Raw genomic sequence first — 14,928 nt, 5'->3', positions numbered from 1 at the left:
CCTAGTGTCTCATTTGCTGGTCTTCACAATCCAGGCAATGCAGTTGGAGTTTGTGGTCATATTAAGACTCGGTTGAGTCTTTGAATTGAACACTTGGGTTAGAAGCGTAATGTTTGTACTACAGACATTATCCTATCCAGTCAAGAGAGTTGAAAATGATTGGGTTTATGTCACGTCTGGAACATAAAACATCAGCGCTGGGCAAACTCTAGAGTGGACTCTGATCTTGCAAATTCCAGCAGCACAGATCTCTCAAGACAGGGGAATGGAGCAGCTGATAATGTGGGCATTGTGAACAAACATTGCCCTTGGTTTTCAGCTATGAAGCTAATAGGGATCTTTAAATAGCAAAACATCTCCTTGTCAAATTGGAGGTGATAATGGTTATAGCCTTCTCACCTTTTTTAACCCGTGTCATCGAGCGCAAGCAGAATAAATCCTCTGTCACCCAGAAGGATTGCTATTTAAAGGTTACATTGTATTACCAGCCTTTTGCATGTTTTCCCTGTTCTCACCACAAGGAAAAGGATGCAATTGTTTGGAAAGAAAAAAACAGCTGAAGATGGCACCTTCATTGAAAAAATGAATGCTACCATCAGAGGCACAAAAGTCTCACAAGTCTGTACCCATGCATGAACATATATTGATTCACCCAAACACATTATTGTCATAAAAGTCGTATTCATCAAACATTTTCTTGAGCTTTAATGAAACGGTGATATATATATATAAGCTCACACCATATCCCCACTTCAGTTATTGAAAAAACGTTATTTGTAGTTGCTTCTAAGGGCCAAATTGTTGCAATAAGTCAAATGAATGTGATACTAATCCCACACCTTGATTGTTTGGACATTGCTCCCATCCCAGGTAAAGCCTGCTTAGCCATGTTGTGGCCACTTTCCAGAGTGATATCTATTGGGATCATACGGTGTACTTGGCTATCTGAAAGTCCGTTTCTGAAGTTCAAACTATGACTATTGGCCGGGAATGCTTGATGCGAATGGGATTACTGTATATGCATTTGGATACTTTTGCACTGATACACGTTAATACACACTTCACAAAGTTAAAGTTGAAATAATAAAGAAATCAACAAAAAAAAGAAAGAAAAAAAAAGATGTCTTTATTTTAACATGCATGAGTTGTGTTGTTTTATGACCTGTAATTTAAATGTCCCTTTCAGACACTACCCCCGCTGTGACATCGTGAATTTTGGAACTTGGATTGCCTTCTCGTTTCCTATGGCTTTAATAATCCTCTTGTTTTCCTGGATATGGATTACATGGCTTTTCCTTGGTTTTAGGTATGTGTCAGTTTATCACAGGCACCTTTCAATAATACATTTTACATTTTATAATTGTTGTATGAGTTCTGCTTGGTCGCTACAAACCTTCATTTACAAGCACCTGTTGCAGAGGGCCCTCTGACCGTTACCTCAATTTGGGTGAGGTGCACCATATGCAAATATCGCTTTTTATGAGATAGAAACATTCTTCTTTTTTTTGTGCGTCAAACATTTTTCTTAACATATTTTCAAATCTATAAATAACTTAGTAAAATAATAGTTGCATGCTGTCATTATATGTCCTAAAATAATATGTTGTATAGATGCAATAGTCACAGCGCATAAATAATATCACCATTATAATAATTAGATCTTGCTACTCAGTGTTTGGGGTTTAAGATCACTGGCATTTCTGTCTTACGTCCTGTAGCTGGAAGCTTTGTCGTACATCAGTCATGTCAGGATGACGTTCTCCTCTGTAGCTGCCACCACCACCTCTGAATAGCAGGGCCCGCTGGATGTGGGACAGCCGTAAGATGCATGGTGATTTTAGCCAGAATTGCTGTGGGTCTGGGGATTGGCAAGTGTAACGCTTTGGGTGCTAGTGGTACACTCTGCCACAGTCTTCTCCAACACTTGGGTGGCAACCTTTCTAGCAGTCTCTTGCACCTTGTCCCAGGCACCTTCTCCTCCTTCTTGAGTGTCTCTAACCGTCCTCTTTCCCCTTTGCTGACTTATCATCCTTCCTTTACAACTTGAACGAACCACAATGCTCTGTTCCTCCCCTCCACTCTGCTTAGCTTTTCTCCTCTCTGTCTCTCTCTTCTTCTAATTACCACAACTGTTTTTCACCTCTCTCTCTTTTCAAACTATATACCACTCCCATGGTCCTGTTATCCTCCTTTATCTCGAGGCCTGTTGCAAATAACTCCTTCTGGCTTTCCTTCTCCTGATGTCTTCTATCCCTTTCCAGAACGGATCAGGTCCAGATGAAGGCAGACCACTCCCAAACCTGCAGAAACATCTAAAAAAGGGACAGGACCCTAAAACACAGAGTTCTGCCCAGACTCCTTCGTTTTCATTAGTGACGTCGACCTACATAGAAACTCCTAGGCTTCACTTCTAAGAGACGCACCAGTAGCTCAGACCCAGTGAAATACATGGGCTATGAAAATACCAAAATAGTAGAGGCTTCATTGTATTTTTAGAATTTTTAGATTAATACACAATGTGAAATGTTTATGCTATGTACACGAATCTCTTCATGTGTTGGACACAATATCCCTTGTTTATCTGTATGTACAGCGAATGTATGCATATTTCTCCAGCATTGGATCTTTCATGGATTCACATGCTTAGAATATTCCCCGTCGTCAGGCTGGGAATCCTCGGTAAGTTATATAGACATTTTCCATAGAAAAACTTCAGACACTTTTGTGTCCTATCTACGTTGATTTGGGCCGCGTACGGCAGCGCCACTAGGACGTAGAGTTATAAATAGCCCCGCCCCCGTGGCTCCCTCAGATTTCAACCGTCTTCCAAAGTAGTGGGATTACCTCTACTTTGAGTATCTACTATTTTATTAGGTTGTGCGTTCTTCTTCTTCGACTGTTTCTTTTCGAAGAATGTCTGGAAAGGCGTTATTTTGTCCGTGTGTGCTACATGCGGTCTTAAGAAAGTGTATGAAGGAGATGGGCATATGGACTGTATTTACTGTCTTCACCCTCATGATACGGCGGACAGGTGTGAGATCTGTCAGGGCTTCTCACAAAAGACCCTAATAGACCGCAACAGACGCCTGGTTACTTGGCTCAATGACGGAGCGGGTGCGTACCCGGCATCAGAGGAAGGCTCTACAGCCTCGAGATCTAAGTCTCCTGTGCCCCCTCGTCACTCAGTGTCGGCAGAGCCTCCGGCGAAGAAATAACGTTCATCTGAAAAACGCCCCTCGGAGAAACATCCTGCGAGGTCCTCCTCTTCACATAAGGCTTCCTCTTCTTCCTCCTCATCTAAAAAGGAGAGAAAAGACTCATCGAAATCCTCCTCAGGAGACCGTCATAAGTCTACCTCGAGTCGAGAGTCCTCGTCCCACAAGTCGAGTTCAAAAACGGCGGGAACGCCTCAAGGCCCTGCGCCACATACTTCATCGACAACGGTCCGATCGTCGACGCCGGCTTTGTCTTCGGCGACGGCTCTTCCTACGGCTATTTCGTCAGGTCAAACAGCGCCTATGGAAAAGATGTCATTGTCGACGGTGGCCCCGTCGGTGGGATGGCAACCGGAGGTTTTTGATCCGATCCCGCCTGAGGCCTTGCTGCAACCAGAAGCGGCTTTCTCCATCTCGTCGGCGGAGGATGACCGTGGTCTGGTCGCACATCCAACCGATCTGGGATTACAACCAACTGGTTCGGTGTCGCTCTCGAGTGGAAGTGCCATTCCAGTTACCTCTTCCTTACTGAATCCCCAGACAGTTCTGTCCCTGGAGGTGTTGAACACATTACAGAAGCTGTTGGAGCGGTTGGACACACAGTTACCTCAGCTTAGTGTCCCGACAGTGTAACCGGCTTCGCCAGTCGTCGACGAGCCAGGCCCGGCTCCTCGCCCTCCATCCAGAATTCCTACCGCTTACCCGGTTGAGGAAGATTGTTCTCGTCCACAGGAAGAAGAACTGTCAGAGTCGGAACGTGAAGGGTCGGGTTCAGACATCTCGTTATCCCCCTCAAGGGACCCTACATGGGACTCTGAAGCAGAGATGGAAACTCCAAAGAGTCCGGCGCAGCCATCACCACCTGATGACGTGCGTGCTTTCCATGCCATGATGGGTAAGGCATGTGCGGAGTTTGGCCTAGTCCCAGAAGAAGAGAAAAAAGATTGTTTTCTTTTCGATCATATGGGCAAGAGAAGAAAGTCGATATTTGCTATCCCCATTTTAGACCATGTCTGGCAGGAGGGACTAAAAACCATGTGTCATCCTTTTTCGGAACCGGCAGTAAAAGGTCGATTGGAAAAGAAATTCAAGGCTCCGGAATCGACTCCCAAGTGCTTGACGTCTCAACCTTCGCCGGAATCAGTGGTATCCGCCGCGGAAGCCAGACAGGCAAGGTCGCAACACAAATGCACGACCCCGCCAGACAACGAAGCCAGGAGACCAGATGCTTTTGGGAAGAAAGTGCTATCGGTTGGAGCCACTACAGTTAAAGCAGCCAACTCCCTGGCTATTATGGCCAGGTATGATAGGGAGATGTGGCATCGGCTGGCTCCTATCTTGGTAGGACCAAGCCTGATTTGCATATGGTTTTTCCCCTTCTGTAATGGCTTGGCAGGCTGAAAGACGATGGTCTGGAGGGTTGCCCAGAGCTTTGCCCGTGGTTATGATTAATTCAAAACCTTCCAGCCATCACCTTTCTGTTTTGCCGAAGTCACCCCGAGTTGGACGGGTATGCCCAGACGTGGGTCCCGAGTCTGCCGGGCCTAGAGACCCAAGCTACTCCTCACTGATGACGCCCAACAAGGCTGAAACATGTCTGGGGATGCTTGTGGCCTCGTGCAGAAGAGATGTGACCTAGCAGTTCGGGCTGGACTGCCCCTTTTTGGGTAGGACCAAGCCTGATTTGCATATGGTTTTTCCCCTTCTGTAATGGCTTGGCAGGATGAAAAACGATGGTCTGGAGGGTTGCCCAGAGCTTTGCCCGTGGTTATGATTAATTCAAAACCTTCCAGCCATCACCTTTCTGATTTGCCAAAGTCACCCCGAGTTGGACGGGTATGCCCAGACGTGGGTCCCGAGTCTGCCGGGCCTAGAGACCCAAGCTACTCCTCACTGATGACGCCCAACAAGGCTGAAACATGTCTGGGGATGCTTGTGGTCTCGTGCAGAAGGGATGTGACCTAGCAGTTCGGGCTGGACTGCCCCTTTTGGGGTAGGACCAAGCCTGATTTGCATATGGTTTTTCCCCTTCTGTAATGGCTTGCAGGCTGAAAAACGATGGTCTGGAGGGTTGCCCAGAGCTTTGCCCGTGGTTATGATTAATTCAAAACCTTCCAGCCATCACCTTTCTGTTTTGCCAAAGTCACCCCGAGTTGGATGGGTATGCCCAGACGTGGGTCCCGAGTCTGCCGGGCCTAGAAACCCAAGCTACTCCTCACTGATGACGCCCAACAAGGCTGAAACATGTCTGGGGATGCTTGTGGTCTCGTGCAGAAGGGATGTGACCTAGCAGTTCGGGCTGGACTGCCCCTTTTGGGGTAGGACCAAGCCTGATTTGCATATGGTTTTTCCCCTTCTGTAATGGCTTGGCAGGCTGAAAAACGATGGTCTGGAGGGTTGCCCAGAGCTTTCCCCGTGGTTATGATTAATTCAAAACCTTCCAGCCATCACCTTTCTGTTTTGCCAAAGCCTCCTATCTTGGACCATCTGCCGGAAGAACACAGGAAATCTGCCATGCTGCTCGTACGTGAGGGAGAAGAGGCTTCCAATCATTCCATTAACATTGCTGTCGACGTGGCGGAATCAGGCTTTAAGCAAATCAACAATGGCGTAGTGTTACGAAGGCAAGCCTGGCTTAAGTGCACGATGTTCAGACCAGATGTACAATATAAGGTCATGGATATGCCGTGCGAAGGAGAACACCTGTTTGGGGAGAAAGTGGATAAGGCTTTGAAGGGCATGAAAGAAGATTCTGACACGGCTCATTCCCTTGGAGCCCTCCAGAGTGGTAGGAATTTTCGTTCCTTTCGTCCTTTCAGAGGAGCATCAGGTAACTCCCGGTTTGGATCATCTAGAGACTGAGGTTTCAGCAGACTCTCCTACTCTTCCCAAGGCTACATACGTGCAGCCCAAGCTACTCGTAAAGGCAGAGATTACCAAACCTCCAGACGACGAGGCGCATACTCCTCGTCGTTGAAGGATAAACAGGCCAAAAGCCAGCAATTACAACTTACAGGACGTCCTGGGGGGCAGAGTGTCTCGTCACTTCGACGAGTGGGCGCGCATAACAGACTAATGGGTTTTGGACACGATACATCTGGGCCATTCTCTACAGTTCAAGGGCAAGCCACCACGCATTCCACCGGTGTTCTCGACGCAGCCCCACCTTCAAATACAAATGCAAGAGGTGGCGCTTATGCTGCAGAAAGGGGCTATAGAACTGGTCCCGGTGGCAGAAAGAGGACAGGGAGTGTACTCCTGTTACTTTGTCGTCAAGAAACCCAATGGGAAATGGCGTCCCATTCTAGATCTACGAGCTCTCAACAAACTGCTCAAGAATCTAAAATTCAAGATGCTGACACTCCAAGAGGTGATCCGTTCGATACAACCGGGAGATTATTCGTCATCGCTAGACCTTCAGGACGCATACTTCCATATCCCGATGCGTCGACGACACAAAAGATTTCTACGGTTCGTCGTCAGACGAACCCACGATCAGTTCAAGGTCCTCCCGTTCGGACTGAAATCATCTCCCAGGACGTTCACGAAATGTCTGGCTCCAGTAGCAGCCTGGTTAAGGAAAGAAGGTCATCATGTGTACCCTTATCTGGACGATTGGCTAGTGAGGGGATTGTCTCCGGAAAGGGCACAGGAAAATCTGAATGCCACCATGTGCCTCCTACAACTTTTGGGCTTCGCAATAAACTTTGAAAAGTCCTCCTTATCGCCATCAAGGACCTTGGTCTTTCTGGAGGCGGAGTTCCAGACGCAGTTAGGACTGGTGAAGCCATCTGTCGAAAGGGTTCTGAAACTACAGCAAAAGGCATCGGATTGGAAAGTCGACACCAGAGTGTCAGTGCGAAAGTACATGTCCCTACTGGGCACCATGTCGTCCTGCATATCCTTAATCAACAATTGTCGTCTCTTCATGAGGCCGATTCAGGAATTCTTGCCGGATCGATGGGCACAGAGTCAAGGGCGTTGGTCGGACAAATTGACCATCAACAGCAAACTCGTGCAGTCGCTTCAATGGTGGAGAGTTTCCATAAATCTGACAAAGGGAATGCCCTTGCTGGAACCGGTGGTCCAGATGACAGTGGTGACGGATGCTTCTCTAACTGGATGGGGAGCTCATCTGGATTCCCTACAGGTTCAGGGTTGTTGGTCATCAGAGGAGTCCGGCCTTCATATCAATGTGCTGGAGTTGAGGGCGGTGCGTTGGGCCCTGAAATCCTTTCTTCCACGGATAAAGGGATCAGTTGTACGGATTATGACAGACAACACAACAACAATGTTTTATCTAAGGAAACAGGGAGGAACTCGCTCCAGAACTCTTGTCGACCGAAGCCCAGGAGATCTGGCATTGGACCCTTCAGCAGAAGATATATCTATTGGCGTTCCACTTGCCAGGAGTCAAAAACGTGCAAGCAGACTCTCTCAGCAGGGAGATGAATCGACTACACGAATGGGAACTGAACGACCAACAACTACACCGTGCCTTCGAGAAATGGGGTCGTCCGGCCCTCGATCTCTTTGCGACGAGAGACAACAGGAAATGCTCACAATACGCGAGCAGGTGGCCACAGCAAGGCTCACTAGGGGAAGCGTTCTCTTTCCCGTGGACGGACAAGTTTCTGTATGCCTTTCCCCCGTTTCTGCTCATACGTCGGATGCTGCAATGGATCCACAGATATCCATGTCGGGTGATCCTGGTGGCCCCGTACTGGACCAGACAAGTGCGGTTCTCCAATCTACTCCATCTTTCAGCGGCAGAACCAATGAGGTTCCAGAAAATCCCGAACCTTCTGTCTCAAGAGAAAGGGGTTGTTTGGCATCACGACCCAGACAGCCTCAGTCTGACAGCCTGGCTCCTGATTTCTCCGCGTTTGGTACGTTAGAGATTCCAGCAGACTGTCGTCGCATTTTGCAAGCGGCGAGGACGCCGTCCACGAACGCTTCATATTCATACAAATGGAAGAGATTCTGCATATGGTGCGCAGGTCAACCAGGTTTGGTCCCGCTTAATATCACACCGGAACAGCTTCTACCATACTTGCTACTCCTAGCTCAAAAAGGCTTGTCTGTTTCATCCATAAAAGTGCATCTAGCTGCCATTTCGAGATTTACTCGGAAGAGACATTCAACTCTGTTATTTAGTGACCGGCTGATTAAACATTTCCTTAAAGGATTGTTCCGAACCTTTCCTCCCATGAAAAAGTTTCCTCCAATCTGGAGTCTTAACCTGTTTCTGGCAGCGCTGATGAAGGTCTCTTTTGAGCCGATGTCATCGTCATCATTGAAATTTTTGTCGTGGAAATTGGCTTTTCTGGTGGCTATTACTTCGGCTCGACGACTGTCGGAAATACAAGCTTTAGTGAGCGATCCACCGTACTTGATACTTTTCAATAATAAAGTCGTGTTGGCTACTAATCCTCATTTCATTCCTAAAGTGCCTACCATGTTCCATAAGCACTCTTCTATAGTGCTACCGACGTTTTTTCCAACACCTTCGTCTACATTGGACGTAAAAAGAGCTTTAAAATCTTACCTCCATCGCACTCAAAGCTTCAGAGACATGAGACAACTATTTGTGGCTTATGGCCCTTCGGCTAAAAGTAAACCAATCTCAAAATAAGGACTAGACCGATTGGTGTCGTCTGCTATTTCCTTTTGTCACTCAAAAGCCAGAAAACCGCTGGAGAAGTGTCCAAGGGCCCATTCGACGAGATCCACTTCTTCGTCGACGGCATTGTGGTCCAGAATTCCGCTGGGAGATATCTGTCAGGCGGCTTCCTGGTCGGTACCACACACGTTTACCCGGCATTATTGCCTCGAACAGCAACATGCTGAGGATACACAGATGGGTCGTGCAGTCCTACGGCACCTGTTTCAATAAGGTAAGCCCCAATTAAGGGGTCACATCCTTCGGCTAATGTACTTTTAAGTGTGGTGTTTTCACTGTTGACATACTATAATGTGATGTTTTGCCATGATAAATATGCATTATGGTTATTGTGATATTGGTTTGCATACACACCTCCAACGTTGGGGGATACTGCTATACAATCTATTCTAAGCATGTGAATCCACGAAAGATCCAATGCTGGAGAAGGGAATAGTTTCTTACATGTAACTCCATTTCTCCAGCATTGGTATCTTTCATGGATTCACATGCGCCCGCCAGCCTCCCCTACGCATGCAAACCAGAGATCACCCCATACTACTTTGGGGGCCGAAATCTGAGGGAGCCACAGGGGCGGGGCTATTTATACCTCTACGTCCTAGTGGCGCTGCCGTACGCGGCCCAAAACGACGTAGATAGGACACAAAAGTGTCGGAAGTTTTCCTATGGAAAATGTCTATATAACTTACCGAGGATTCCCAGCCTGACGACGGGGAATATTCTAAGCATGTGAATCGATGAAAGATACCAATGCTGGAGAAATGGAGTTACAGGTAAGAAACTATTCCCTGATTCTTGCTTTATGTGCTGTTAGACTTGGAATTTAACATATGCCACCATATATGAATCTTGGTGTATATGAATAACCAGAAGAGTATAAGGTGTTAAATGCTCTATGTTGTGTTATTGTACCACTGTAAGGAAAACATGAATGCACACTGCTGTGTTTTCAAACAAACATATTAGGACAACCTTTTGTTATATAGTTCCCTCCCTACCTACCACCTCCTCTGCAGTCTGGGTTTCACTCACACTTTCATTTCTCCGATGTTGCCTCCTTCACCTCATCATCTTTTTAATGTGTTACACAGCACCTTCAGTGCAGTGACAGAGGGTTGTCTTTCAGACTTCCCACTGACTCAATTTTTCTGGGACTGACTACTGTCTACCAGAAACATGTAAAGTTACCATTAACTTTATGTAGTCTCTTTAAACCACAGACCCAGTACACCCCATCTTCCATGGAGTATTGGAAACGGTTAATCCTTATCCCTTTTTGTTTGTTTCTCTTGGAGCACTGTTTTGCTCCCTTTCCATTAAGACTTGGCTGATGGCAGTGGTAACTACCCTATTTTTCCTACCGCGTTTATCTTAAATAACCATGGTATTGTTTTAGACTATCTTGGTAGCATCGAACTTAAACCTGCTTGACCATATTGATTTTAAAGGATAGTTCCGGGACTTTTTTTTTATTGTCCCTACGGGTCGGCCATGTGTTTGTAAGCATAAATCGGTAGATCGTAGGAAACTTTCCTATGGACCTTACCCGACTTTTCGCCCATTATCGCACTCGAAATCAGCCTCCATTTTGTGATAATCCTATCATTTCGCCCCATCGACCTGGCTCACCTGCCTTTGCGGCACTAAATCAAATCCCCCGCCCCTGAAACAGACTTTATCAAAACATTCATATTCCCCGCCTCTATCCGTGACGTGACTGAGCTGCGTAGGCAAACGGGCCCAGGCGTCTTCTACGCGACTCCACACAGACCCCGGAAATCAACACAGATCAGCTCACAATACAGCGCACCACAATTCGGAATATGAAACTGTACTTTGAAATCAAACCGCAAGATTGTAAATGTGGTAAAGTACATTTATTTGACATCAAATGTTTAGAGAATATTCAGCGATTTGCATTTTTATTTGCTCATGTTCCAAAAAGTTCGTATTGAGGGAAGCGATGTTCGTGTGCAGTACACAGGGTGTTGGTTTACGATAAAAATAAGCTCTTCGGTCGCACTGATAATCGCATGGCTGTTCCAACAACGAGGCACTAGGCCACCACAACGGTAGGTATGTTGCATCTAACCGTTAGTACCGCGTAAGGGCATACTTGTACTTGGCGATCGTCCCATAAAATGGTCAGGGTGGTAACGTTGTTCACGCGGAGAAGCAACTGGCGGCTGTAGAAGCCGTCCGCCGGTGTCTGGTACTTGTGGCACAGACAGTAGTGAATGATGTACCTAAAAACATAAAAAATGAAATTAGTCTCACCATCAGATCCTTATTAAAATTATTCATTTCATAGCGAGGACAGCGCTACTGGGTGTACACAAGTGTTTAAAGGCGTGGCGAGGCATGGAGGGGGGGGAGTGGAGTACAAGGTAAGTAGCATAAAATAATAAATAAATAGGGCCAGCTGGTGGCAAGTGCAAGGTAAGTGCAGAACAAGTGCTGGGAAGGGGGGGGCTGTAGGATGCTGAGACAGTCCCCCAGTGCAGGGGTTGACAGGGAGGCAGTGCAGGTGGAGAGTGGAAGGGCCCAGGACCGAGGTCGCAGACAGTGGACCAGTTGTAGCAGGGGAGAGGGAGAGAGAAAGCAGAAGCAAAGAGGAAGGTTTTGAGGTACTTCAGTAAAAGCAGATGTTTCTCCTCAAGATAGTGCGCGGTAGAAAACAATATGCCACATAGAACGAACAAGTACAACTGAACCCGTCTTTAAAGCCACTGTATAGTAATGAAATTGCGGTATAAACTCATCAAAAGTTACTTACATTATATTTGCATTTTCCATTGTGTCTCTGTGTAGGGCAGACCCGAAACACCACTCCTTCTTTGCCGACGTTACTTCTTCTAATGAACGTGGCTCATCGTTTCGTTTCTGAAATTTTATTCATTATCTTTTCTTAGTCTTTCGGGATGGTCCCGGCCTGTCAAGGTCAAATCACAATAGAACCTTATACTGGGTCGTGGGCCGTTCCGCCACCCGAGCAAAACATCAAAGCAGCTGACCTTCACTTTGAGCGAGCACACATTTCTAGTTTGGGCCTGCAACATGAGGAGACTCGAGAGAACAGACAATCAAATTACAATCATTTAAACCGTGATGTGTATTTCTCAATGAGCTCTGCTTTAGGTGGACATGGAACAGAGGCAATGTTGGGTGGCAATGCAGTTGTCCCCTGCATAGGTTCGTTCACCACTCCATGTATGTGCCTATCGAGGACATCTACGATAAGTCTCTCAATAAACTCATATTGCATATCCTCAAACACTGGTTTGATCACCCATTGTTTACTTCTTTTAGTGAAGGCCTTATTGTAGCGAAGCGTCCCTAAAGTTCCGGTCGTCCTACTTTGTTGACGGCCAACATTATGGTTATGTGCCAAGACCGCTAGAAGAGTCCGATTTATCATGCCTTCCATGCCAAAATGCAATCTTTTGGGCCTGTACTTTAGGCACATATTGTGGAACACCTCCAAATCTCCTGTGTGGCAGAATTCCGTGAGTCCCCTCAAATCTCTTGTTATAGTTTTATCAAATACAATCTTTTCAATGGCCTTGTGAGTGGGTGATGAAGGAATCAACCACTTCTTCTTCCGTGCCTCCTCTGTGGACAAATGGCCATGTTCACATTTGTGGAAATGTTCATTTGTCGACCATCGATGTACGTTGCTACAGTGCAACATTACTGACCGCCATTTTTCCAGTAGAATTTCCAACGACCCTTCTCATGTTTTTGAGCTCCACCAAAGATGGTTGCTGATTGACTTGGACCACTGTGAAATACCTTGCATATCTTTTTTTTTTTCCTGCAGCCGACAATTTTTTATTGATTGTTTTTGCAAGATGCCATACGTCAAATTGGTGATTTATATTTTTGTACTCTTCTCTCATTGTCTTGGCAATTGAAACGTGTCTGTCCGTGGCTATCAGGTCGATCACCATTCCCCGCGATTGTAGTTCTTGCAATGATGCTACAAAGCCAACTTTCTCCATGGCCACTGAGGATGTACTTTGTGACACCTGCACGACCACCGAACTCACAATTTTCTTACTTTCCATGTCCTGAAAGTGGTAGGTGCAGTACTTGGCTGAAAATCCTGGGCTGTCGCACTGTCCATCACCGGCTAGCCTGAAGCGTTTGCCCGCGAATGTACTTTCCATTGACATTTTTTCCATTCTCCAAGCTTCGCTGATGGCTGGAAATAGATAATCGGTTTGGTATTTGTAGAACTGAGTTTTCGCAATGAAATGGATTCCCACAAACTGAAAGAAATACTGTAACTTTTTAAAACTTGAACCACTAAAAAGTGCGGCCGCTGCACAAAGTAGATTGCCTGCTGGCAGTTGCCCCAGCATGGGTTGTGCAGACCATGCGAACGGATGATATTGTGTACAGGTGGCATGTATTTTAAGGTTAGTGCCTCGAATTGCACGAGTCACATTAATCAATGGCTCCCCACATACTTCCCCACCAACCCAATGCCCACATTTCATCATCATAATAATATCCATCAAACAGCTATCGAATACAATGAATTTGGCCTCTTTCCTTATACTGTCACTCTGCATCCCAGCTGGTTCGGCCTGTAACGTTGAGGACATGTCACTCGCATGAAAGGTACAATCTCTGATATCGTCTTCCGCTATGCTGAGTGATATTGATGGTGTTTCATTGTCGTCCATGTCATTCTCTTCCACTGCAACAACTGTTCCTTGTCCGGAGATGGGAGAAAAAAACAATGTCTTCAACTTTCGCGCGCTCTTATTTTTTGCGGGTGTGGATTCTGTGAATTGATCTCCGACTGCATCCAAACTACCAGGAGGACATTCACTATCAATGGCTGGTGGTGGTATAGCTCCGTTGTCAATCACTTCATATTCTTCCCATTGGCACGATGCATCTCCAGTCTCAAGTCCCTGCCAAAAGGTTTGACAAGCAACATCTCTCGTTCGCTTCACTGTCTGTGTAGATCTAGTTCTTACACCCACTCGCAACTAGAGGACAGATTAGAAAAGGGATGTTCAGTTTAAACACAACTTACAGTATTGAACTATTGACAGTGAAAGACAACATAATATAGTGAACAGGACACTAACCTTCTTTTGCTTTCTTTTCTTTGAAACTTTCTTGCCTCGAACTTCAACATCTGGACGCTGTTGCTCCGACTCGTGTGTGCATGTCTCCACTTCCTCTCGCGCTGCAACGACTATATTTTCATGATAAGCACATCCATCACTCACTGAGGCTCCATCGACTCCCTGAAACATAGAACTTTCATTAGTATGTATAATAATATTGAAAACACAAAATGTACTTGGGGACCAATACCCATACGTACATCTCAATAGCAAAACACGAATGAACGCATTGTGTAGAACATTCAAACGACAATAGTTCACGCATTGTTGATCTAGTTAGATTGAACTGTCAAGATCCATACCTCGGGCTCCGCATAGACTTCCATTGATGATATTATTGAAGATGACGCTTCAGCAACTCCCTGAAACACAGTAATTGCATTAGTATGGTTTTCTATTTTGTTTAAAAGAACATAAACTTTCTGCAGGCGTCAACGGCTCATCTAAATAGACCTGCACAAATGATCAGTTGTCTAAAATAAATAATGGATATCTAAATATTATTCGATTTGCTCCATCGTTGGAAGTGTCACCACCCAGAGATCTGCATCAACTACTAGGGGTGATGTTCTTGTTGAAGAAGCTCCGTCAGCTCCCTGAAACATAGTACTTGCGTTAATAAAGAAGGAAGTATAGCGGATGTAATCACGTCATTTGATCTCGCATGATTGATCTGTCAGTATCCATACCTCGAAATGCATAAGAACATCAAGGGACGCTGTAACTGCGGTGCACACTTCTGCAAGCTGTTGCGCCGACCCGTAACTGCATGCTCCCCCTTCTTCTTGGACTAATGCTCCATCGACTCCCTGAAACATAGGACTTTCATTAGTAATGAACACAATATTGAAAAAAGAAGACACATAGGAGGGCGACGACAGAA

The 14,928-nt window shown here is 46.0% G+C and overlaps 1 protein-coding gene across 3 annotated transcripts in view; it reads left to right on the top strand.

Annotated features, from left to right (window-relative positions):
• The window catches only part of LOC138503670 (solute carrier family 13 member 1-like), a 989,022-nt gene that overhangs the window by 645,589 nt on the left and 328,505 nt on the right, over positions 1-14,928 (top strand). For all 3 annotated transcript variants that reach the window (XM_069623570.1, XM_069623569.1, XM_069623568.1), the window contains one exon: positions 1,187-1,306. In XM_069623570.1, the coding sequence (XP_069479671.1) occupies positions 1,187-1,306 (120 nt within the window). The remainder of the gene's footprint in view (positions 1-1,186; positions 1,307-14,928) is intronic.

The sequence above is a fragment of the Ambystoma mexicanum genome, chromosome 11, assembly GCF_040938575.1.
Source record: "Ambystoma mexicanum isolate Mex_15411 chromosome 11, UKY_AmexF1_1, whole genome shotgun sequence".
Taxonomy (NCBI): Eukaryota; Metazoa; Chordata; class Amphibia; order Caudata; family Ambystomatidae; genus Ambystoma; species Ambystoma mexicanum.
Note: the sequence above shows the minus strand (reverse complement) of the source record. Positions and strands in the feature narration are given on the sequence as shown.